This window comes from Erpetoichthys calabaricus, chromosome 13 (assembly GCF_900747795.2).
Source record: "Erpetoichthys calabaricus chromosome 13, fErpCal1.3, whole genome shotgun sequence".
Lineage (NCBI taxonomy): Eukaryota > Metazoa > Chordata > Cladistia > Polypteriformes > Polypteridae > Erpetoichthys > Erpetoichthys calabaricus.
In genome coordinates this window covers 56,131,703-56,155,207 of record NC_041406.2, presented here as the reverse complement: position 1 = coordinate 56,155,207, position 23,505 = coordinate 56,131,703, and the positions used below count along the sequence as shown (strand labels likewise).

The window sequence follows — 23,505 nt, the reverse complement described above, 5'->3', positions numbered from 1 at the left end:
CACCCTAACTGTATTTGAAGCATTCTCTTTGTCCTGTTCATGTTCTTTTATCAACAAGCCAAATTATTCCTGAAGCAGAAAAAAACCTTCACAGATTAAAGTACATAACAGTATGAAACCTTCTCAGTTCAATACAGGGCCATGGCAGAGACTGGAGCCCAGACAACCCTGGCAGCACCTGACGCATATGGCAGAAAATGGCCCTGGAAAGGGCACCAAACCATTATAAGGCCTTTCCACATACATATCTAATCTCACACAGGGCCAATTTATAACCAACAGTTCACCTAATATACATGTTTTCTTGGATGTTGGAGAAGGACCAAAGCACCAAGAGGAAAAGGAATGTGCAGAGTTCAAGTGAATAACATTTGGGCGCAGTATTCAAACCCAGAAAGTGAGAACAGTATGGAAGCAGCATTACCTGTGATGTCCTATGGAATAAATGTCTGAAATGAAATGCTTAAAATATACAATAATATTTTAGTACTATGCATCTTGCAACCCATAGATCAAGAAATGCTAATAGTTTTACATGTCATTAATAATAAGTACAGCCCCATGATGGTGCAATTATTAGCAATGCTAGCACAAAGCTCCGTGGTCCTGTTGTCTTATAGAATTTATAAGTTCACAAAGTTAATCATATTAAAGCATATCAGGATAATCAGGCTCTAAACTGGCCCACTGAAAATTACTGTGGGATGTGTGCATAAATGTGGTATGCAACGGACTGCTTCCCATCCAGGTTTGGTTCCTCATTATCTATCTATCTATCTATCTATCTATCTATCTATCTATCTATCTATCTATCTATCTATCTATCTATCTGTCATAAATAATCATAACACTCTTATAGTGTCCATTTAGCCCAGTATTATGCCAAACATGTAAAAACAACAGTATAAAGGCTGTATACACAGATACATTTAAGAAGAATTTAAAAGCACAAATTTAAAACCAGAATAACAGGGTTACAACAAACACCAAATGCCATTCAAAGTTTTCCTAAGACAGGTCCAGTGTCCTTCAGTATCTACAGGTTGGCTTGTCTACTTGCCCACACCCTGAATTAGGTCATCATTTTCAGTGGCACAATTTAATTTTTATCTCCCTAACTCTGGCCATTCTTCCCTGTACCAGTAGTCGATTGCCTGTCACTCACTCTCTTCCTACCTCTACTCAATGTACTTCCCAGTTAGCATTCTGTCTAGTGCAGGGGTCCCCAACTCCGGTCCTGGAGGTCCCCAGTGGGTGCAGGTTTTCATTATAACCCTTTTCTTAATTAGTGGACTGTTTATGCTGCTTTTGAATAATTTTTAATTTGTAAACAGTTTTCTACTGTATTAGAATTTTAAACTACCAATAGCTGTTTTAGAAGAAGCACACATTATACGGAGCTCATAAGTGATTTTTTGTATTTGTGAGATACAGTAAGTATAAAAGAAAGCACTCCAGGAAAAACAGACTAATAGTAACTAAAAACAAACATTTTCTTTTATACTTTACAGAGTGTTTATCTGAACAACGTTACTTTCCTACATTTATTGTGGTTTTCCTTGTGACGCTACTCTTTGGATTAATTTTTGTAGTCACCCTGAGATGTATTATAATACGAGAGAGTAACTTAAAAAATAATTCTCCAGCTGTTGTCCACATTTTGACATCCAAGGAAGTAAGTATTTCTGAATGTCTACATATATGTTGAGTGTTGTTGTATTTCAAAATTAACATCTTATCACAATTTTATTCTTATTTACAATAAAAGGACATATCACGCATACCTGCTGTGAATGAAAAAACAGTAACTTACAGGCGAGAAAACCCTGTGGAGCATCCAATTCATAAGATACCACTGAAAGAATTCTGAAGGCACAGTTGTAAAGAGTTTTAAGAAAGAAGAAAAGAGCTTTTAAGATATGTAGCAAATATAATGTGAACTAGAAAGGATATTTTTTTATTTTTACAAATCACTATAAAGAAAATGTCATTTTTGAAGACTGTTACTCACTCTCATTTAACCTACTGATTTTAATACAGTCGAATTTTTGGACTGTATTAAAATAAAAACAAGCTGAACTTTTACCAGTACTGGAATACAGCAAGTTGTATACATAAAATACTAATATATTTTAATTATGATGAAATGTGCTCTTCATGTAAATGATTATATACTAATACAGTATGTGCAAGTGTAAGGTGAAAAAGTATCCTCAATGGTTCTTATTTTTCTAATAGTTTTAACCTCCTGTACACTTAATGTATCTGTCTCTCTCTGTTTTGACGTCTTTTGCCAATAGTAGATCAATATGGCCACTCATTGTTTCCAGGATTTGCAATGATTAGCCATTTCAAGCCAAGGAGGGCTAGAAACTGAGTAACTGACAAGCACAATTATCAGAAGGGGTTCTGGTATTGTGTAAACATTTGCTAGATGTTCCCCAACTTGATCTGTCATGTTTTCATTTGTTTTGGACCATTTAGAGATGCTTAGAGGTTCTTTAGGTAGTCATTAGTTTTCACAAGAGAACTGAAGTAAGCAGTGTGGAAATGGCTTATTACTGTACATGCCTGGAAGCGTTTTTGTACATTGAAAGATAATACAGCAGTGTCATTGTATTTTTAGTAAATAAATTGTGGATAATTATATCACGCACTTGTAAATACATATAGCAAACATGTATTGCAATATCACAATTCTAAATTAGGAGATTGTGCCCACTTGTATACTTACTGCTACTGTTTTGAAACTGGAACTGTAAAAACACTGGATTGTTGTTATTTTCTTTTACATAATAGCTGCTAAAGACAGGTCATCTACATGTTACTAATATTTATTTTAAAAGTTTTAGAGTTTATTTTTCTAAATAGCTAATATAAGTTTTGTTTTTAGTTTTAATATATGTGATTAAATTAACTGTGTAGTAAATATGTGGTTATTGTGTAGTCTGCTGTAAAATTAGTTGAACTAATTTTTCTCATCAAATGAAAACAAAAGTGTCATTTTATTTATCGTTATTTTTTTAAAGACTGGATTTTCCAAAGGTTTAAATGAATGCAGTTACAAAAAGAAAGTTAACATTAGGTGGCACTGTTGTATCAGAATAAAAACTGGAATCTGATGTTTGATTTTAATAAAATTTGTAAATAATCGTCAGAATATATTCAGTACATCTTTCTGTCAAACTCTTTTTCTATAGTGAAAAATAACCAGAGCAACAATTTCCTACATTTTGAACTGTTTCTTTACAGCTATACCTTTGTACTACAATTATTTCCGGGACCAATTTAATGTAATTTAAAGTTTCAGAAAGTTGAAACTTAATCTGGCATAATTGGGAAGAGGAAAAACTGACCTTACACAGAGCACATGTTAATAACACAGCCTGCATGTGATGGCCAGTACAATTTTCTGTGCTGTGGTGTGCTGAACTGGTATCATCACTTCAAGAGATGCCCATCAAATTAACAAGCTAATTAAAAGGGCAGGATCAGTTATGTGACGCATTCTGGACCCTCTGGAGGAAATAGCAAAGAAGAGAATTAGAACAAAACTGAGTGCTGTTATGAACAATTCTGCACATCCTCTCTCTGACACACTAACATTGAGTATTTTCAGGCAACAAATTATTCAGCAAAAGTGTTTCAAGAAAAGCAACTGGGGCTGGAAATACGTCTGCATAATGCACTGTGCCTGTGACTGCCAAGTCAGAAGTTTTCTTTTTTTTAAATATTTCTTCCTTTTTAGAAACAAACAGGTTTCCCAGCTGGTGTGGACCCTGCTCCTTTACCTGGCTGGAAACCTTAATAAAGAAAGGCCAGGGAGGAAATGACAATATCTCCTTTTTGTGCCAGTACCCAGATGTGGAAGGATGTAACAGTGGATATAGCAGGGTTGGCATCCTAACAGCCACTGATCGATGACACTCTTATGGATTTAAGAACTGGGAAGAACAACACAGTAGACTACTGCCTGTTATGGGCAGCATCCCGTACAGCAAATCTCATTATGGACACCAGCAGGACGGCATGAGAGTTGTGGTCCCTTCCCGGTCAAGTTCTGTGGAGGCCACCAGGAGGTGCTATATGATAGTGATTATACAAGGACCGCTTCCTGGAAGTAATTTATTGAGCAGCGGAAATACTCCCGGGTCTGGAGTTAAAGGAGTGCCCTCCACTTGGCTCAGGGAGTTGGAGCTGGGAAGAAGAAGGCAACACTCGCCTGGAGGAGTAAAAGAGGGATTAGAAAAGGAAGGAAGGGTGGAAGAAAGGATTGTATTGTGGTGATTGGGGAAACAATACCTTCACTTGAACTTGGACTGTCTGTGTGTAGTGTGTCAGGAATTTTGAGTCTTAGCGACACCACCTACAGGCCACATTACTCCTACAGGCCATTTAGAATTTCCATTTGACCTAGGTGTGTGCATGTGTGTGCAATGAAATTAATAACTGAATTAATGAATGAATGAAATGATAAATGTACACTCTTTGATTAGGAACAATCTTTTGTTGGGTCAATAATTACCACGATAATTAGTGTACTTATGTATATCTTGGAAGAATGAAAAATGATGCTTAAGTTGCATGAATGAAGTAAATATGAAGAATTTGAAGCAAATAATATCACTAGAACATCACATTTCACTAAATTAATTTATCTTTATTTTGGGGCCATTATAACCATCCATCCATCAAACCGTTTTTCAAATCTTATTTTCCCATTTCAGCGTTTCTGAATCTTTTAACACAATTTTAGTCAGAGATAGGGCACTCTTGTACACAAACCTGCTGAGCAACTTTTCAAGATAGCAATTTAACTAAAATGCACAACTTTGGAAGGCACAGGATTCAGTGAACCAGGCAGAATCACCGCTACTTCAGTGTGCTGGTAGGGTCAGTGACAACATACCCTGCTATTATAAAGCCCAGGGCAAAGACTGGAGCTGACTTATTCAAAATGAGGTGAGAGACAAGATTAAAGAACTCCCATGAATCAGATGATGGGGATGTGGCAGAAAGGTGTATGGATGAGATGGGAACAGGCAACAGACTTTAAGATCTCCCGGTCATCTGTAGCACCATAGCCCAGACTAAGTGCCTGCAACTAAAATTGCAGGGCATCACCTTCATCAGAATAGAAGAGAAGCCCAAGCCTTAGGTTAGAGTAGCAGCAGGACTACTTTGAACAGTGACCAACTTGCAAATAAAGGTGGATCTAGGGAAACTCCTTCACCTCCCAGAGAACATTGTGAGGGCACCCCAAGACCAGATAGTGTACTGTTCTCTGAGACATCAAGGCAGTCATGCTCAAGTTCACATTACCTTGGAAGAATGGATGTAGGAAGGCAGCAAGAGGAAGAAAGCCAAGTATTCTGATTTGTTGGAGGAGTGCTATGCAAAGTGTGTGCCCAAAGAAGTGGGCTACAGAGGCTTTACAGGTTAGTCGCTGTGCAAGGCCTTGAGCCTCCTATGTCAGTACACATAGAGGAAAGACCATCAGAGGTACAATAGAGGCAGTTGAGAAATACTTTAGGTGGCTGTGGATTCCTGCGGTGGGTTGGCACCCTGCCCGGGATTGGTTCCTGCTTTGTGAACTGTGTTGGCTGGGATTGGCTCCAGCAGACCCCCGTGACCCTGTGTTCGGATTCAGCGGATTGGAAACTGGATGGATGGATGGGCTGTGGATTAGGAGGGGTAATTTGTGCTCACTTCATGTTAGGTCACCTGATGTTGAAAGACTCGAAACACCTAATTACCCCAGGCACTGTCACTGATGGCGTGTCCAAGGGCATCGGACTTGATGTATTTTATAAATAAAATGGGTCTGCAAGAAAATAGGAGTACCTAGAAGGAACATGCATACTCCACTGGCACTGTGGCCATGGCTGGAATTAAGTCTCTTGTGCTGTGAATGAACAGCTTTGATCGCTGTGCCATCCAACAGCTGTACTCCAAAGTTTTGTATCATTGCTAATCAGCTTAACTTTTATGGGTTTACTGTTGATATTTAAGTCAATACTCCATTCATTTCTTGCTGTTTTTAATACTAGGGTGTTGTACTGTGTTAGCCATTATGAATGTAGAGAAAAGCCAAGCAAAATGACACCTTTTATTGGCTAACTAAAAAGATTACAGTATGCTGTATCTTGATTACATCTTGCCTGAAGAAGGGGCCTGAGTTGCGTCAAAAGCTTGCATATTGTAATCTTTTTAGTTAGCCAATAAAAGGTGTCATTTTGCTTGGCTTTTCTTTGCTGTTTTTAAGAAATTGTATTTATCTGAAGATTCCTTGAATGGCATGTTTTGTTTACACATGTTAAAACATTGTTAGCATAACATTGAAATACAATCCTGTTTTATCAGATAATCTGAGAGACAGCATGGAGCTCCAGAACAATAAACATTACATAGCAAAAAGCTTTGAATGTTAAAAGGATGGTGCCAAAAGCATCCTGCATGGCCAAAAAAATCTGCAATCATCCCTTACATGCCCTAGTGTGTGCTTGGTGTGTGGGTGTGTTTGTGTGTGCCCTGCGGTGGGTTGGCACCCTGCCCAGGATTGGTTCCCTGCCTCGTGCCCTGTGTTGGCTGGGATTGGCTCCAGCAGACCCCCGTGACCCTGTGTTCGGATTCAGCGGGTTGGACAATGGATGGATGGATGGATAGTTAAAAAATGTGCGTGATTCAATGATGTTTTGACCTTTAGGTGTATCTCTGGGGTACTCAAGTGAACTTTCTCTTGGGACTGGCTAAGTTTGAAGCACTATTACAATGAAGTCTAATCTTGTTAACATGAAATGAGAGAAATGAAAGGGTCAGCTTGGCCAAAGAATATATGAGACATGTTTACTATACAGGAATTATTTCCTGTGCAGGTGAGTACTTTCCAGACACTATGCAAGCTTAGTGTCAAATTATGAAATGCTCTCTCTTTTTCTGTGCAGTCGGTAAAGATGCAAAATTATAACAAACAAGAGGAAACTACTGTGTTTAATCCATCAAACTTGTTTGGTCAGCTAACACTTAAATTGTTTCTTATAGTATATAAAACTGGCTTTTATTTTACTTTAATTTGCAATGTATAAAGATGAGCTAATAGGCAATAAGCTTCATCTCAAGGTGCCTTAATAGTGTAATTTCTTAAGAATGTAACTGTTGGTACAGGAGTTGAAATTGCAGCCTTATGATTTACTTTCTAAAGATTTAATAGCTGTAAAGCATGGGCTTATGATGCCTGACATTGCCTCCTTGAACCCGGGTCACTGAAAGTCATAGACCAAGGATGAACTGAGCGCTGAGGACACATAGGCAACAAAAGGTAAGTGTAGAGGTACAAAGTGCTTTTATTAACAGCAACCAATGCAGCACTGAAAAAACAAAGTGCAGTGCCATATTTCCAATAAATAAATAATCTGATAAAAACAGTGTTTGTGGAGGTTAAAATCCATTGAATAAATAAATTATCCAAATGGTTAAAATCAAGGATAAAATCACAGTAAGGGTCTGTTCTTTAGAACCAATCCAGGCCTGCTCAGTAGGAAGAAGCATCCACCAGTTACTGCAGTCAACTCTTAACTGGCTCATGTCCCCATCACCATACCTCTGCGTCCACTGAGACTCTGCAAGCCCTGTTCCCTTCTCCCCCTACCATCACTTGATATCCGTACCTAGTACTCTGTAAGGGGTATTGTCCCCTCTCTGCCACAACGGCTCTACCATAATTCCTGACCACCTCAATTTCACCTCCATTTTTTCTTTCATCACTCAAATCCATTTTCTGGATCTCTCAGGCTTCTTTATACCTCTGTGGGTGTGGCATCCCAATTATGGCAGCTAAGCTGAGCTCACCTGCCTGTTAACAGGTAGTCAGCTCGCCTCCACCCAGAATAACACGCAGCCGCACCCACAGAATCTGAGATACACAGTTTTAAAAGTAAAAATATACATCACTATAGACCCCTAAATGCACTTCATCACAATAAAGAATATATTGAAAATGTCATGCCATAAATTTGTTGCTTCTTCTAATCATTTACACAAAAGGCCAGAAAACCTTAAAGGAATTCGCCACCCAAAAATTATCTTTATCTGTTCCTTACCCTGTGTGGTTTGTAGTAATGAGAATAAAAAAAATATTCATGTTTTTATGGAGAACAGAGATAACAAAGTTCCTGACACACTAGGCTTCTAAGAGGACCGAAACTGAAAAATAACAAATTATATCAAAATGCCCATGAAAAAAATCTTCATTTATTCTTGTCACATAATTTACAGGTATATGTTCAGTAGAACATTTTCCAGAAGTGGATTATTTAACAATATACATGCATTTGCCAAAATATATGTGTTTACAATGTTGTGAGCATACAACTGGATATGTGATATATAGAGTGTTCATTTAAATTCTGGATGCAGTTAATAATAAAGTGTACTGTGTATAGTAGCTCTTTCAGCATGTAGGAGAATTAATATTATGCAATATATTTGTTCAAGTAAATCAAACCTGGACACAATCGGAAATTGACAATATTTTTCACACCAAAAGCACACAACTGAAGAGCAGACGTCCACGGTTAAGTCCATAATTAATCATTTTACAGATGATGTCATTCTTGAAATATAGTACCTACTGTGTAAAATAGCATTAAGCTCTTGCAATCCTATATTTACACTGTACTTAATGAAAATTTCCTACGAGAACCTCACATATATATATCCATCCATTTTCCAACCCGCTGAATCTGAACACAGGGTCACGGGGGTCTGCTGGAGCCAATCCCAGCCAACACAGGGCACAAGGCAGGAACCAATCCCGGGCAGGGTGCCAGCCCACCGCGGGACACACACAAACAAACCCACACACCAAGCACACACTAGGGCCAATTTAGAATCGCCAATCCACCTAACCTGCATGTCTTTAGACTGTGGGAGGAAACCGGAGCGCCCGGAGGAGCGGGGAGAACATGCAAACTCCATGCAGGGAGGACCCGGGAAGCGAACCCAGGTCCCCCAACTGCGAGGCAGCAGCACTACCCACTGCGCCACCGTGCTGCCCATATATATATATATATATATATATATATATATATATATATATATATATACTTTCTATATATATTTTTTCCAATCAAATAATCCTATAAATATACACATATAAATAGGAGTATAACAGTTACACCTAATGAAGGTGATACAGCGAAAACATTGCCTCTTACATCCTTTCCTTTTCAGCCCAGAAATAGCCCTTAACTTCTAGCTAACACAGTCCTTCACTCTATTATTGATTATTTTCAAACATACTTTTGGGTGAAGCCTATCCTGACCTATCCTATCCTTTTATTTTCTCTACCATCACTCCCAACAATCTTTCTACCTTTCTTTTTCGTTTCTCTCTTTCATTCTAACCCATGAAGTGTCAATGGGAAATGGCTGTGCTAATCATGCTTACACTTTAACTAGCAATCAGCTACATCCTGTAATAATTGCTCTGGGGCCGCATGGCTTTTCTGAGGCACACACCCACACCAACCAAGCTTGAGCCACAATGTTTTTTTGTTTTCAAAAATTCACACACTACCATGGACCCCTTAGGCACTTTATCACAATTAAGTTCAGTGCAATTTGTGTAATCTTTCTTTATATTGATAGTGGAAACACCAAATGAGTGGAGATGTAATAAAGGCACTCCCACCACAAAATCAGTTTATTAACAGACCATTGGTTCATTAACAGGTGGATGGCAGTGTTTGGATTTGTTGGACACTACACTGCTGTACAGCCCTATAAAAGTTTTCTGCATTGTGATGGTACATTTGTAGAATGTAAAAAAGACTTGCATTTATTGCAACATTGGCATTTACTTAGCAAAATGATTTTATCTCTACACAGGTTCAATAAGAATGTTCTTAATATCTCACAGTTTTGCGCATGCAGCTAGCATCATTTCACAATGAGTGCTGGCGGCAATACTCAGTAATAGCACTTTGTTTTTTCTCATTCCACTTAGCTGTTGTAATTTGCTCTCACACTCGCTTTTTCTTAAATTTCAGATTGCTGTTGGGAGACCATGAAAAAGAATGCTTTTGCAATTTCTATTTTAGCCAGTAATACCTGAAGTTCACATTTGCTGAATTTTCATTTTCTGTATTATCTTATGGTTTTTAGTAAAACCATCACTTCTTCTTCTTCTTCTTCTTCAACTTGGGAGTTTTTACTGTCTGTGGTGCATTACTACCTAAAGACATCATTCAGGAACATCATGAAATATATTTGTTGATTAGTCCATGAATATTCAAAAAAGGCATTTTTGCATCATATCTGATTATTGGCAGACAGTGTTAGGAAGTTTTTATAAGCTTGTGCATGAGCAAATAGTTTTAAGTTGAATTAAGATTTATAAAGGAACTTGGAATGGCACGTGATATATGTATGATTTTATAAATCATTTTTTTGTGTAGATGCTGTTTTTGCCTTTTACGCGCACGCAACATTTTAGCATGGAATCCAAGCAAGGTTTAGTACATGAAGCACCAGGTATTTATTTATTTATTTACTAATTAGGGAAACATAGAAAATAATTTTGTACTACAGGTTCAAATTGATGCAGTAAGTAATTTATTTTGATAATTTTGTAAATACACACTGTCTCACTTGCAAGCCTTAGGAGAATCTTAAAGGCTTTGACCAGGTAAGGAAAAACAGGGAAAGATGATGGTGAAACACAGCCACCAACCACTGCTACCTCTTTTTCCCATTTGTGGAGGAAGACATTGCCAGTGAGCCTTGATATCAGTTCATTCTGTACCCTAATGTCTCTGAAGACAGGACTCCCCTAAAAGTTGGCAAAGATGAGTAACAGTTGGCAGACTGATGGTCATTTCTTTATTTTCTTCCTGATTACTTGTTTTTTGTAAAGGAACTGCAGCTTATTAAATAATGGGTTAACCACAATGGAGCTCCTACACCATGACCTTATCTCTCATCTCTTATTACAACACAAGCACAAAAACTCAAAATGTATACACAATAAGAAATTTAAAAACTTAGTGACAGTACAACTTACATGTGCACAAAATGTCAAACTTACTTGACCCTGCACAGCCAGGAAACAAAAGCATTCTAATCCAGTGGAACAGGTTCAGAGGAATGTAAATCTACTGTGACTTGAATGAACTGGAAACATAACTTTGGCAAAGGTGCATAACTACAGATTCATATTTTCTATAATGCAAGTGTAAACTTTTATGACCTCTCTATATCAAGAAACAGAAGGTCAAAATGTGTTACCTTGTTCCCTTCAGTTGTTGCCTTTGACTCTCTAAGTAACTTTAAGTGGTATTTTGATCTTTTTCAGAGGTTATTTGAGTTCTCTTATTCCTTACTTAAACAGCTACCTATAGCTATGGACCTTTGCCACAGTGCTTTAAAGTTACATTTTGAGTTTCAACAATTATAGAAGAATCATCTTTTGATTTTGGGCTGCCCATTGTCACCGATTCTGTTCATAACTTTTATGGACAGAATTTCTAGGCGCAGCCAGGGTGTTGAGGGGGTCCGGTTTGGTGGACTCAGGATTGGGTCACTGCTTTTTGTAGATGATGTTGTCCTGTTTGCTTCATCAGGCCGTGATCTTCAGCTCTCTCTGGATCGGTTCGCAGCTGACTGTGAAGCGGCTGGGATGGGAATCAGCACCTCCAAATCCGAGACCATGGTCCTCAGCCGGAAAAGGGTGGAGTGCCCTCTCAGGGTTGGGAGCGAGATCCTGCCTCAAGAGGAGGAGTTCAAGTATCTTGGGGTCTTGTTCACGAGTGAGGGAAGAATGGAGATCGACAGGCGGATCGGTGCGGCGTCCGCAGTGATGCGGGCTCTGCATCGGTCTGTCGTGGTGAAAAAGGAGCTGAGCCATAAGGCAAAGCTCTCAATTTACCGGTCGATCTATGTTCCTACCCTCACCTATGGTCATGAGCTATGGGTAGTGACCGAAAAAAACGAGATCGCGAATACAAGCGGCTGAAATGAGTTTCCTCCGCAGGGTGTCTGGGCTCTCCCTTAAAGATAGGGTGAGAAGCTCAGTCATTCGGAGGGGCTCAGAGTAGAGCCGCTGCTCCTCCGCATCGAGAGGAGTCAGATGAGGTGGCTCGGGCATCTGATCAGGATGCCTCCTGGACGCCTCCCTGGTGAGGTGTTCCGGGCACGTCCAACCGGGAGGAGGCCTCGGGGAAGACCCAGGACATGCTGGAGGGACTATGTCTCCCGGCTGGCCTGGGAACGCCTCGGGATTCTCCCGGAAGAGCTAGAAGAAGTGGCCGGGGAGAGGGAAGTCTGGGCATCTCTGCTCAAGCTGCTGCCCCCGCGACCCAACCTTGGATAAGCGGAAGAGGATGGATGGATGGATGGATGGATCTTTTGATTTTGTAGTTGTACTGGGATCAAGGAAATCAGCAGAAAGGAAGCAGTCAAGTTGAAGAAAGCAGTCTCCTGTGCACTACTGACAGGAAGGTCTACAGATTTGACTGACAGGTATCAACAGATCAAAAAGGATAGGCAAAAGAAAGTTTGCTGAGGCCTTTGAGAATTGAGATTGACATTAAAATGTCTCCGAAGAAGTTGTCACAAACCATTTGATGATTCAGGAAGGGAAGGTGGGGTGTCAGCAAGGGTGGGAAAACATTGATCTTATCTGGAGATATTTTCAAGAAGCGATAGGAGCAATTTGAAGAACTTCTAAGCCAGGTAGACATGCTCTTGGAGGATCAGGCAACATGAGGAGCATTGAATGAGGTTGGGTCCTCCTAAAGTCCCTACAGTGATTCAAAATCTTCACAGTGGCAAGGCACCCAGGATTATAAACCTTTTCAAGGTTTTGTGGAAGGTATAGAAGTTGCCTCAGGACTATTAAACATGGTGACAAGAAAGTGTGTTCCATTTACCAAGAGATCACACTCCTTAGCATCTTTGGGAAGGCCTATGCCACAGTACTGGAACACAGATCCAGGAAAATCATTATTAAGCATTTTATCTGTAGCATTAGCACCTATGCAACTCAAGAAAGAAACTGTTAAATATCATCACCCATTTTAAACTTTCCTGATTTTTAAAACCCATTGTAAGATTTACTGTATATTCCCGCAGCTAACCTTGTCGTTAACAGTTCTAAAGCCACTAGACATTAGTACAGCAATATAATCACCATGGTGCCTCTCACTTTGGGTATAATGTGCCTGTGGACAACATATTATAAACATCAAAACAATCAATCAGTCACTATTTTATATAGCATACCATCATAAGATGTTCTACACAGTAAACAAGAGTACATTTAATAATAAAATAATGAAAGAACAGCCTGTATGTGATAAATTACACGTGGACAAGCTTTAAAAAATCAATAAAAGCCAAATTAAATCTAGAGGTTATTGACAATATAGTAAAAATAAAACAGAAACAATAGCTAATTAAAATACATGAGAAATAAGATGAGTTTCAAAATATCAATCAGTTTAACGTAACTTTTTCAGACCTACCAGCATACCTTATTAATGTGTACATTCCAGAATATATATTGTGTATGTAGTCATAATATGTGTGTTCTGCCTGAAGGGTGAAATAAATTTAGATGAGTACAATACAATACAATATAATTTATTTTTGTATAGCCCAAAATCACACAGGAAGTGCCGCAATGGGCTTTAACAGGCCCTGCCTCTTGACAGCCCCCCAGCCCTGACTCTCTAAGAAGACAAGGAAAAACTCCCCAAAAAAAAAACCTTGTAGGGAAAAAATGGAAGAAACCTTTGGAAAGGCAGTTCAAAGAGAGACCCCTTTCCAGGTAGGTTGGGCATGCAGTGGGTGTCAAAAAGAAGGGAGTCAATACAATACAATACAATACAATACAATACAATACAATACAATACAATACAATACACAGAACAGAACAAATCCTCAATACAGTATAAAATAAAAATTTTAGAAGTACGTAGCAGAATTTAACAGTATATGATATCACATAATATGATTTGGATTTGTTTAAAGCCCTGGAGACCTCATCCATCAAGCTGCCTCCCCCATTTGGCCATTCCACGGCTGAAACAGCGCTGGGCCAGCCAATCCGATGAAAGGACCCCTCTTTCCCACAATTCCTGCGATCCTTCATCAGGGATGACTTTACCTTAGGCAGGCAAAACAACTTGGCAGAGGGGCCGTGGCACCAAGTGCCACATTTGAGTACCAAGAAAAGAAACAGAATAGGTGAGGGTTAGTATCCAATTATAACGATCAAGTTACTTATATTTTAGTGCTAATGACTAACAACAGAGATGCAGTCTGTACAGTTAATCAGCAGCTCTAGTCAGGATATGCTAAACTGAAGTAGTGAGTCTTTAGCCGGGATTTAAAAGCTGAGACCGAAGGGGCATCTCTTATAGAAGCAGGCAGACCATTCCACAGTTTAGGGGCCCTGTAACTAAATGCTCAACCTCCCACTGTTATTTTCTTAATCCTTGGAATCATAAGCAGACCGACATCTTGAGATCTTAATGTGAGACCTGGCTTGTAAGTCATGATAAGTTCAGACAAGTAAGCCAGACCTTGGCCATTTAATGCTTTATATGTTAAAAGAAGGATTTTGAAATCTGCCCTAAACTTAACCGGGAGCCAGTGTTAGGATTTAAGAACTGGAGTTATGTGTTCGTATTTTCTTGTTCTTGTAATAATTCTTGCAGCAGCATTCTGGATTAACTGGAGGCTGTATAAAGAACAGTTTGAACATCCAGTGAACACCGCATTGCAGTAGTCAATCCTACTAGAAATAAATGCATGAATTAATTTCTCAGAATCCTGTTTATTTAGAAAGCACCTTAATTTCCTGACATTTTTAAGATGTAAAAAACATGATTTGGACAAATTTGTAATATGCACTTTAAATGACATGCTAGAGTCAAAGATAACTCCTAGATTGCGGGCTAATTCAGTGAAATTAATGGGGATTCCAACTGAGTTAAATGATGACAAAATATTGTTGTAGTCAGCGTCATTCCCTCCAACAATTAACATCTCTGTTTTATCTGTATTATAAGTAGGCAGTAGTAGTGCTGCCGCCTCGCAGTTAGGAGACCCGGGTTTGCTTCCTGGGTCCTCCCTGCGTGGAGTTTGCATGTTCTCCCCATGTCTGCGTGGGTTTCCTCCGGGTGCTCCAGTTTCCTCCCATGGTCCAAAGGAATGCAAGTTAGGTGTATTGCCAATCCTCAATTGTCCCTAGTGTGTGTGTGTCCTGCGGTGGGTTGGCACCCTGCCCGGGATTGGTTTCTGCCTTGCGCCCTGTGCTGGCTGGGATTGGCTCCAGCAGACCCCCCGTGACCCTGTGTTAGGATATAGCGGGTTGGAGAATGACTGACTGACTGACATTATTCAGAATGTGTTTAAAAAATAAATTGACCCCAAACCGTCATAACAACACTATTTTTAAAGGCCATGGAATGCCTGATAATAATTAAAATACAATTTTCATCGTGACACATAGTTATTGAATTGCTTCCATGGACTTTATGTACATTTTACATATTTTTTGTAATTATTTAACCTATTTTGTTCTGGTTCTGAAAATCCCTTCTGTGTTCTGTTTGTTTGATGGTTGTTGCCATTTTATGGCTATTTATTCATGGCCAGACCCATATTGTTTACAAGCACTATTCTCATTAGTAGTCACATGACATGGAGGCCATTTGTCAGCTTGTGTTATCATCTCCTGCCTATAAAAGACAGGGACTAAAAATTTCTAACTTTGAGTTCTTGGATAACATTTTGTGGTTTTGGTGATTGGTTTTTCTATTTTTTAACCCCTGTCTGTTTTATATCTATTCTTAGTTCCTACTACTAATTTTCATTTCCTGCTCTATCTAATATTAACACTTTTTGGCTGTTCTTTTTCCTGCAGAAATAATAGAAAAATGTTTCCTCCTCTTGTACCCTTGCCAAAGGAGTCACATAAATATTGTGTGACCCAGGGGAGATGTGGGGGGATTTATGTCATATTTTCCCTTTTTTGGAGTTTTTTTTTATCACATTTTGTGGGATGATTATTTAAATATGTTCTGCAATTTTTGTCACTATATTATGGATGGTAAGGAGGGAATTATTTCAAATGTTTTTTGGTTTTATCACTAGTTATGATGCTTATATGTTTCTTGTGTTCTTTTTTTGGAGAGCCATTCACCACTATCACTTTCGGATTTAATTTAGCCTGTGTCATGTGTTCCGGATTGGGACTAATTGGGAGGCAGGACTTCTACTTTAAAGGATCAGCCAGCAGTGATTTGAGGAGTCGGGACTCTGGTTTGAATGGAGGGGGTGGTTTGTGTTCGGTACACTGAGAGTGAGTGCTGCTTTCGGCCACTCCAAAGGAGCACAGACAGCTGGAGGAGATTGCTTTACTCCGGATACGTGCAGCGGGTGCGTTGCCTTAAATTGGCAGAATCCAGGACAAATGGCAAGACCAGCGTGAAGGAGAGAGGCACAGCGAGTGAGAAGAGATTGGGGAATCATCTGACTGGTCTTTCCAATTGACTTCATGCTGTCTGGGTTTCGACATATTCAAAGAGCAGAAGATGTGAGTACCTTCAATGTTGTCTTTATCTGGAGTGAGTTAGGCTTTGATCTTAACTACTTGTGTTCACTCAAGTTGATTAGAGAGGAGAGCCCTGTCTGGCACCATGTGTGTGTCGGTTTAGGAGCTAATGGAGCAGCGTGGGAAGCCGCCCCTTGAGACAAGCTCATGTGGAGTACCACTGGTGGATGCACTATTGAGCTGAATGAGTGAAGTCTACAGAGCTTTTAACTTCCAGGGTCTTACATGGATGCAAAGATAATTGACAGAGACAGGAACTCGCAAGTATCTGTGCAAGTGCTGCACTGGACTTTGATTTATTCTGTTTAGATGCTGGTGATTATTGTGTTTATTTTTTTTATTAACAATTGTAATTTTTGTTTAAAAAGATTGTCTATCCGATGTGGTGGCTGATCATCCCTGTATATAAAAGAACCTGTGGTTAGCAGCACTTTGGAGTTCAGCTAATTTTGGGTCCCAGTTCCCTTATCTTACTGGGTGGCATAGTCAGTCAGTCAATTCTTGGGTATTGAGTGGGGGGCAGGGGGGTTTCAGGGGAATTGGGCATTTAGGTGCCCCCTGTTGGTGAAAGAAAAAAAAAAGACAATATATAGTGCAATTGTAGCACTGGTCATGACAAAACAAGCACAGAAATGTGTTGCCGGAGATTACCCCAGATTTACACATAGGCTATTTTGAGTTTCCAATTTGCTATTGGGATGTAGGAGGAAAACAAAATGCAGGAGAAAACACAGCACAGATCTGAGGAGTATCCAAACTCCACAAAAAAAAATGGCCAGGCCAGAGCCTCACTCAACTATTTGTTGTTATGATGCAGCAGCACTAACTGTTATGATTTAGACTCAAGACCATAATGAAAATGATGTAAGGCCTCAGAAATAAGCCACAAAAGCAGGCCAGGACCAACACTGGACTGTCGAAGAACAGCCTCACCCAAGCTATTACTTGTAGACTCAAACATGAGAAACTGATTTAAAGGTTCAAATTACTTTAAATGTTCCAAACAGTTTTAAAGTGCCTCTCAAGGAAAAGGAAAACAATAAAAATGCCTTTTACTTTTGTAACACTCCACAAAAACAATCTCCATAGATATAAATATGTATTGAAACAAATCAAAAAAGAACAAAAATAGCAATAGTTTAAAAAAAAAGTTGCCATAAAAGCTAATTCTAATGCAAACAAGTGCCAATATGTAGTCAAAAAAGAAGAATCCCAGAACGTAACCCAAAAAAAAAGACTAGCAAAGCCAGAAATTTTAAAAGAAAAAGTAAATACTTAAAATACCATCCACAAACTCAATGCATCTCTGCTGAGATCATCTTCTCTGCCACAGTATATATAGCAAGAGGGACATTTCAGCAGCATGGGCAAAGTCTGACATTTAGGCTTTGGTAGGCCTGATGTACCATAAAAAATAACTATTTTTTTTAGTCTCAGCTGTACTACTACATATTTACATCACCTCCAATGTCAAATATGGTAATTTGATCAGTATATAAACTGACAATATGAAGTCTCGCATTAACAAATTTAAAACTTTTAAAATATCATTATAAAAGAATGAAAAAGGACACACAAATGCTGTTGACAATAGAAGACACTGCTTTTTTAGGTTTGCTTTTCTACATATTTTAATTATGACAAAATAAGCACTTTCTTACTTTAACAAGATAGAAAATCTAGACATAGCTTATCATTAGGGTGTGTCTGGGGACTAAGTTAACCAATTTGGAAGTTGTAGGATTTTCTGTTTATTTTCATCATCAAAGAGACACATATCATATTTTGGTTTTTTAAATATTTTGTAAACAGTGGTGAGTGGGACAAATGATAAAAATTTGCTCAGACCAGCACACTGCTGTTAGTGCAGGTAGGCACCATTATTGCCTGGCACCATTTTAATCGCTTATACTGCTTACTGTGGATCTGTTTGCTGATAAGTGCAACAATTTGAAATGTAAAAGAGGAAAATACTGAATGTAAAATCTACAAGTTGAAGTGACCCCTCTCAAGCTAAATCTGAAACAATAAACTAAACTGTAATTAAAAATGTATAGAATATTTCTCCAAGTGCTTTAAATACAGGCAATGTGCAAGTGAAAATTGATTTTTCAGGATGGAGGGCATGAGGCATCTGGATTCTAACAAGTAATGAACGCAGGTAGGAATGACTCCTGAACAGAAAAAAAACCAGAATAATTAAGGAACCTCTGGCAGTAAAATGAAATAGGAATTCTGAATTAAATCATTTCTTGCTCTTTCCTGGTCTCATTCGTTTTTACATAAATTATAAAAAATATTTCAAATATAGGTTCTTTAAAATAGCATATAAGATCATGCAAATCCCTACTTGACATAAACATATGACTAAAATACTGTTTACAAATTGATATCCAAAGTCTGTTATTAATATGGTATATTATTTAATATAACTTAACATTCTCAAACCTGTTCAGCTCTGGGTCAAGGAGTATATTCAATAAATATTTTTAGTTTTCTAAGTTGTAATGAAAAGCTTATAAGGCTGATTCTAATTATTGTATTCTTTTAAAAATATATATATAAGAAATGCAAGAAACCTGATATAATTTTATTATTTCATTTCAATTTAATGTCATTTATTTCTAAGAATTTTATTCTTAATTTTAAATTGTGTCAGGTGAGCAAGTCAATGGTGATGAGAAGATTTATATGATACACTGTAGGGATAATATGGTAGTTGCACCCATTTCCCTTTTGCCCTCACACAAGAAGAATGGTGGCCAAAAGCCCTTAACTACTGCTGCTCTGGTCAAAATCCAACAGTCCCGTGTCAGATTTGGTAACGGCCAGCCCTAGAAGAGGAGACATTGATTGTTGTCTTGCTTTCTCTTAATCCTACTAAGGCTAATTAAAAGGGGTTTTCCTATTTAGAACTCCCACCCTTTACCCATGTTTGTGCCATTTTTTAATAGAATTAATTAAAAACAGTCATAGTGCTTGTTTCCTTGACTAAAGTTCAAGGTCAAGGTTATTCTCCACAAGACTAATAATGACTTTATTGTTGTAATCATGCAAAAAATAAAGCAGTTTAGTGAAGTTGAAATGCAATCTGATTTTATTGTACAATATGGAAGGTTAAATTATGTTAATGGGGAGAGGCTAAATATTTCTTACAGACTTTGGATTTTGCCTGGAGGCATAGGAGAAAGGTAAAATGGTAATTGCAGAACCCACAAGAAGCTCATTGGCCATGTAACCAAGGGTTTGTTTTTCTCCTGGACTGTCTTTAAAGGTAAATGCTTGCCCTTTATTCTAAACATCAGAATGCCATATTATACACACACACAACCATTTACTGGATCCTCCTTTGCCAATTTTAGGGTTGTAGGTGTTGTGGCATGGCAAGGAGGCAGGTAATTTATCTATTTTTTACCAACCAGGGGATAAACGTAAATAAAAACAAAAGGATAATACCAGAGAGTCAGTTCTACTTTCACCTAAGTTGGAAATGGAAACCAAGAAAGCAAAGTCAAAAAATACAGTACCCCAGCTAAGAGTTAAAAACCAAAATAATCTTTCACAAAATTCACATACTAACAAAAAGTGTTTTAGTTTTTATCCCATGTGATCTTGAATGCCCTTATGGTCACAATGGTGGCTATTTCATCCCATCACACTTCTAACATACTTTACTACAAAACCTGCCCACCACTGGCTACCCAAAGATAACAGTGTTGTGACAATGGTAATAAAATGACATTGTAAATGATCAAAAATAGCATCCTGTAAGATATGATAATATTTCAGATATTAAACTATTCTTCTCAGAGAAAAATGATTAATATCAAATTATTCATCAAATTGACAAACCCATATATAGATCTGAACATTATGAAACTATAGCTGGAAAGAAGTAAATATAATAAACAAAAACTTGATCACAACAGTAGGGATGCCGCAGCATATTGGAACTAACTCTTCATGGCATATTTACTCACACTGGGCTCATTTCATTGTTAACCATTAATCTAACCAGCATAATCTAACCAGCCTGTTTTGGGATAGAGAAGGACAGCTGGTTTAGTTGGAGAAAAACTCACACAGACATTGGGGGATAACCAGTATACTGCACCCAGTAACCCAGTTTAATACCCAGTCTCCTAGACCAATGAGACATCAATGTTAACCACTATTATATACTATGTGAAGAAAAGGAGAGCCAAGGTGAGCAGCTTTGTTCTATTTATAACATCTATCACATTCATTTTCTAATTCATTCAATGTTTGTGGTTTGTGTTCTGGGCTTTGAATTAAAAATCTTCTTTTTTCTTGTGTTTTGTTTAGTGTTTAAGTTTGAGATATTTGGGTTTTTTTTATTGATTTTTGTCATCTTGACCCTATTTTTTAAAACCCTGGATAATTTTTGGATTCTGTCTCTGCCACTTCTAACCTTTTAAATGTAATTATGCATGTTCATAGGTCAGTTAAATCAATACATTGACATTATTTCATTTGTTGAGAGACACTAATGTGTGTTGTCAATTATACTTATTTCAAGTGTAATCGGAGGACAATCTTAACATAAAAAAATAATATAAATCAAATCTTGCTTCTGTGAGAGAAAACACAGAAATATTTGATGAATTAATTTGAAAACTAACTTTTCTAATTGAACCCATTAAATACTGAAAAAAAAATACAAAAAATATTCACTTAAATTATTAGGCTCAATTTCAGGACTGTTGCTCTTCTCAAATATGACAAAACCACAGGTATGCTACATCTAACAAATAGTATATTTTTTAAAAATAATTAATTTCCTTTGTATTATCAACCCATTACATGTGGAAGCCTATAAATAGTAGCTTCGAGTCACATATAAACAGATATTTGTAGTGGTCTGGAGCTGCTTAGATTCACACCATCATAGAGATGGTGGTTTATATTGTTTGGTGGGGACCCTGGGAACACACCCTGCCTTGACCTGACTCACACACAGAAACACAAAATAACAGAATTAAACTAATAAAGCTGTATATTGAATGAAATAATTAATCTTACCACTCCCAAGGAAATCCTTTCCTCAGCAGCTGGAACAATGGGGCAGCAATGTTGGTAAACCCTTGAACAAATTGGTGGAACCACACAGCCATCCCAAAAAGTGCTGGAGAAGTTTTACCTCCTGGGATGCCGGGTAGTCCATGATAGGCTTAATTTTCTTCGGGTCCACCCTGACCCCATCCACTGACACCACATGGCCGAGGATGGTAAGCTGGCCTTGTAGAAATCTACACTTCTTGGTACTGAGTGAAAGATGAGCCTTGTGTAGTCTCTGGAAGATTGTCTCAAGGTCCTTGAGATGTTGTTGGAGAGAAGGGGGCAAACACGATGATGTCATCAATGCATACAAGACAGATCTTCCCAATGAGCCCCTGGAGGACCTGCTCCATAAGATGGTGGAAAGATGTCCCGTTGTTTTTCAATCCAAAGGGCATCATCCGAAACTGTAACAATCCACATGCTCACCTCAATCTCCTCTCCCTGCACTGCACTATCAACAGACATGACTTTTACATTTACATTTACATTTACATCATTTAGCAGACGCTCTTATCCAGAGCGACTTACAACAGTGTTTGTTAGTTTTTTCGCATACCCCTTGGGGTCAGAGCGCAGGGTCAGCCATTGTACAGCACCCCCTGGAGCAATTACAGGTTAAGGGCCTTGCTCAAGGGCCCAGCAGAGTAGGATCTCTTTTGGTAGTGACGGGGATTCGAACCGGCAACCTTCGGGATACCAGTGCAGATCCTTAGCCTCAGAGCCACCACTCCGCCCATGACTTCTGTGTAGGTGATACAGGAGAAATGGAACTTAAAGTGTATGTGTATACAAACCTGATTCCTACACTGTTTGCTAAAATCTGTAGTGGTCTGGAGCCACTCAGATTCACACCGTTGTAGGGAAAGTGATTTGTTTATTTTGTTTGGTAGGGATCCCGGGAATGCATCCAACCTTGGCCTGATTCACGCCACTCACACACAGAGACACGAAATAACAGAATTAGACTAATAAAGCTGTATATTGAATGAAACAAAAAATATAAGCAGCAAATAAACAGATAACCCTCCCTTTTCTTCACAACAATATCAAACCCCTCCACAACAATAAACACCTAACAATAAACACTAACAACCAAGTCCATAAACAGTCTAAAAGTAGTGGAAACAGATATTGTGGAATGAAGGAATACAATGAAGATACTTTGAACAGCTTACTATAAGAAATGTATAAACAGTCCTACCAGTATTCCTGATGCAACAAGGGGTGGTGTAATTAGGGAGCGCTCCTTCCAACAATTCCTAGAGGAATAAAGGGTATTTAATAAAACATCAAACATTCTTCTCAATCTTCCTTAATCATCACAGATGGTAATAGCTGAAAAACATCTCCAATTTCCAATTTATAAGAAGTACTTCCGTGCTCAAGGTTTTATGCATATTTTTGTTTTTTGTTTTGTTTTACTTTTAGCTAAAATTAGTTTTAATACGTGAGGCTTTAAAACATCTGGAGGTACATTTTAAGGTAAGAAAAATTCTGAAGTGAGTTAAAAAAAGCACAATATGTACAGCATAGTGTTGTTGGATTTTGATGAGTAATATCAATTAATTTATTAAATAATGAGAGATTATTTTCTTCCTGGAAAGGTAAGCTGTAATATGTTTGGAGTAGGACAGTTGTGTAATATTCTGTGTAATGTATTTAGTGTAAGTGATACGTATGTAATCCGGGTGCATGTGTTCTCTTGAATGTCCAGGGCAAAACCTAACCTAATAATCAATAAGACATTCACCCAGGAGGACACCTTGATAATGAGGAATTTGAAAAAGAAATATTAACTTAGT

At 38.2% G+C, this 23,505-nt stretch overlaps 1 protein-coding gene across 2 annotated transcripts in view; it reads left to right on the top strand.

The window, feature by feature from the left end:
• itgb8 (integrin, beta 8) overlaps nucleotides 1-1,965 on the top strand; it is a 65,616-nt gene extending 63,651 nt beyond the window's left edge. For both annotated transcript variants that reach the window (XR_007936644.1, XM_028818313.2), the window contains exons 14-15: nucleotides 1,512-1,675; nucleotides 1,769-1,965. Coding sequence is in view for 1 of the 2 variants with exons in the window: in XM_028818313.2 (XP_028674146.2) it covers nucleotides 1,512-1,675; nucleotides 1,769-1,870 (266 nt within the window). In the remaining variant the exon portion in view is untranslated. The remainder of the gene's footprint in view (nucleotides 1-1,511; nucleotides 1,676-1,768) is intronic.
• Nucleotides 1,966-23,505: the final 21,540 nt, after the last annotated feature.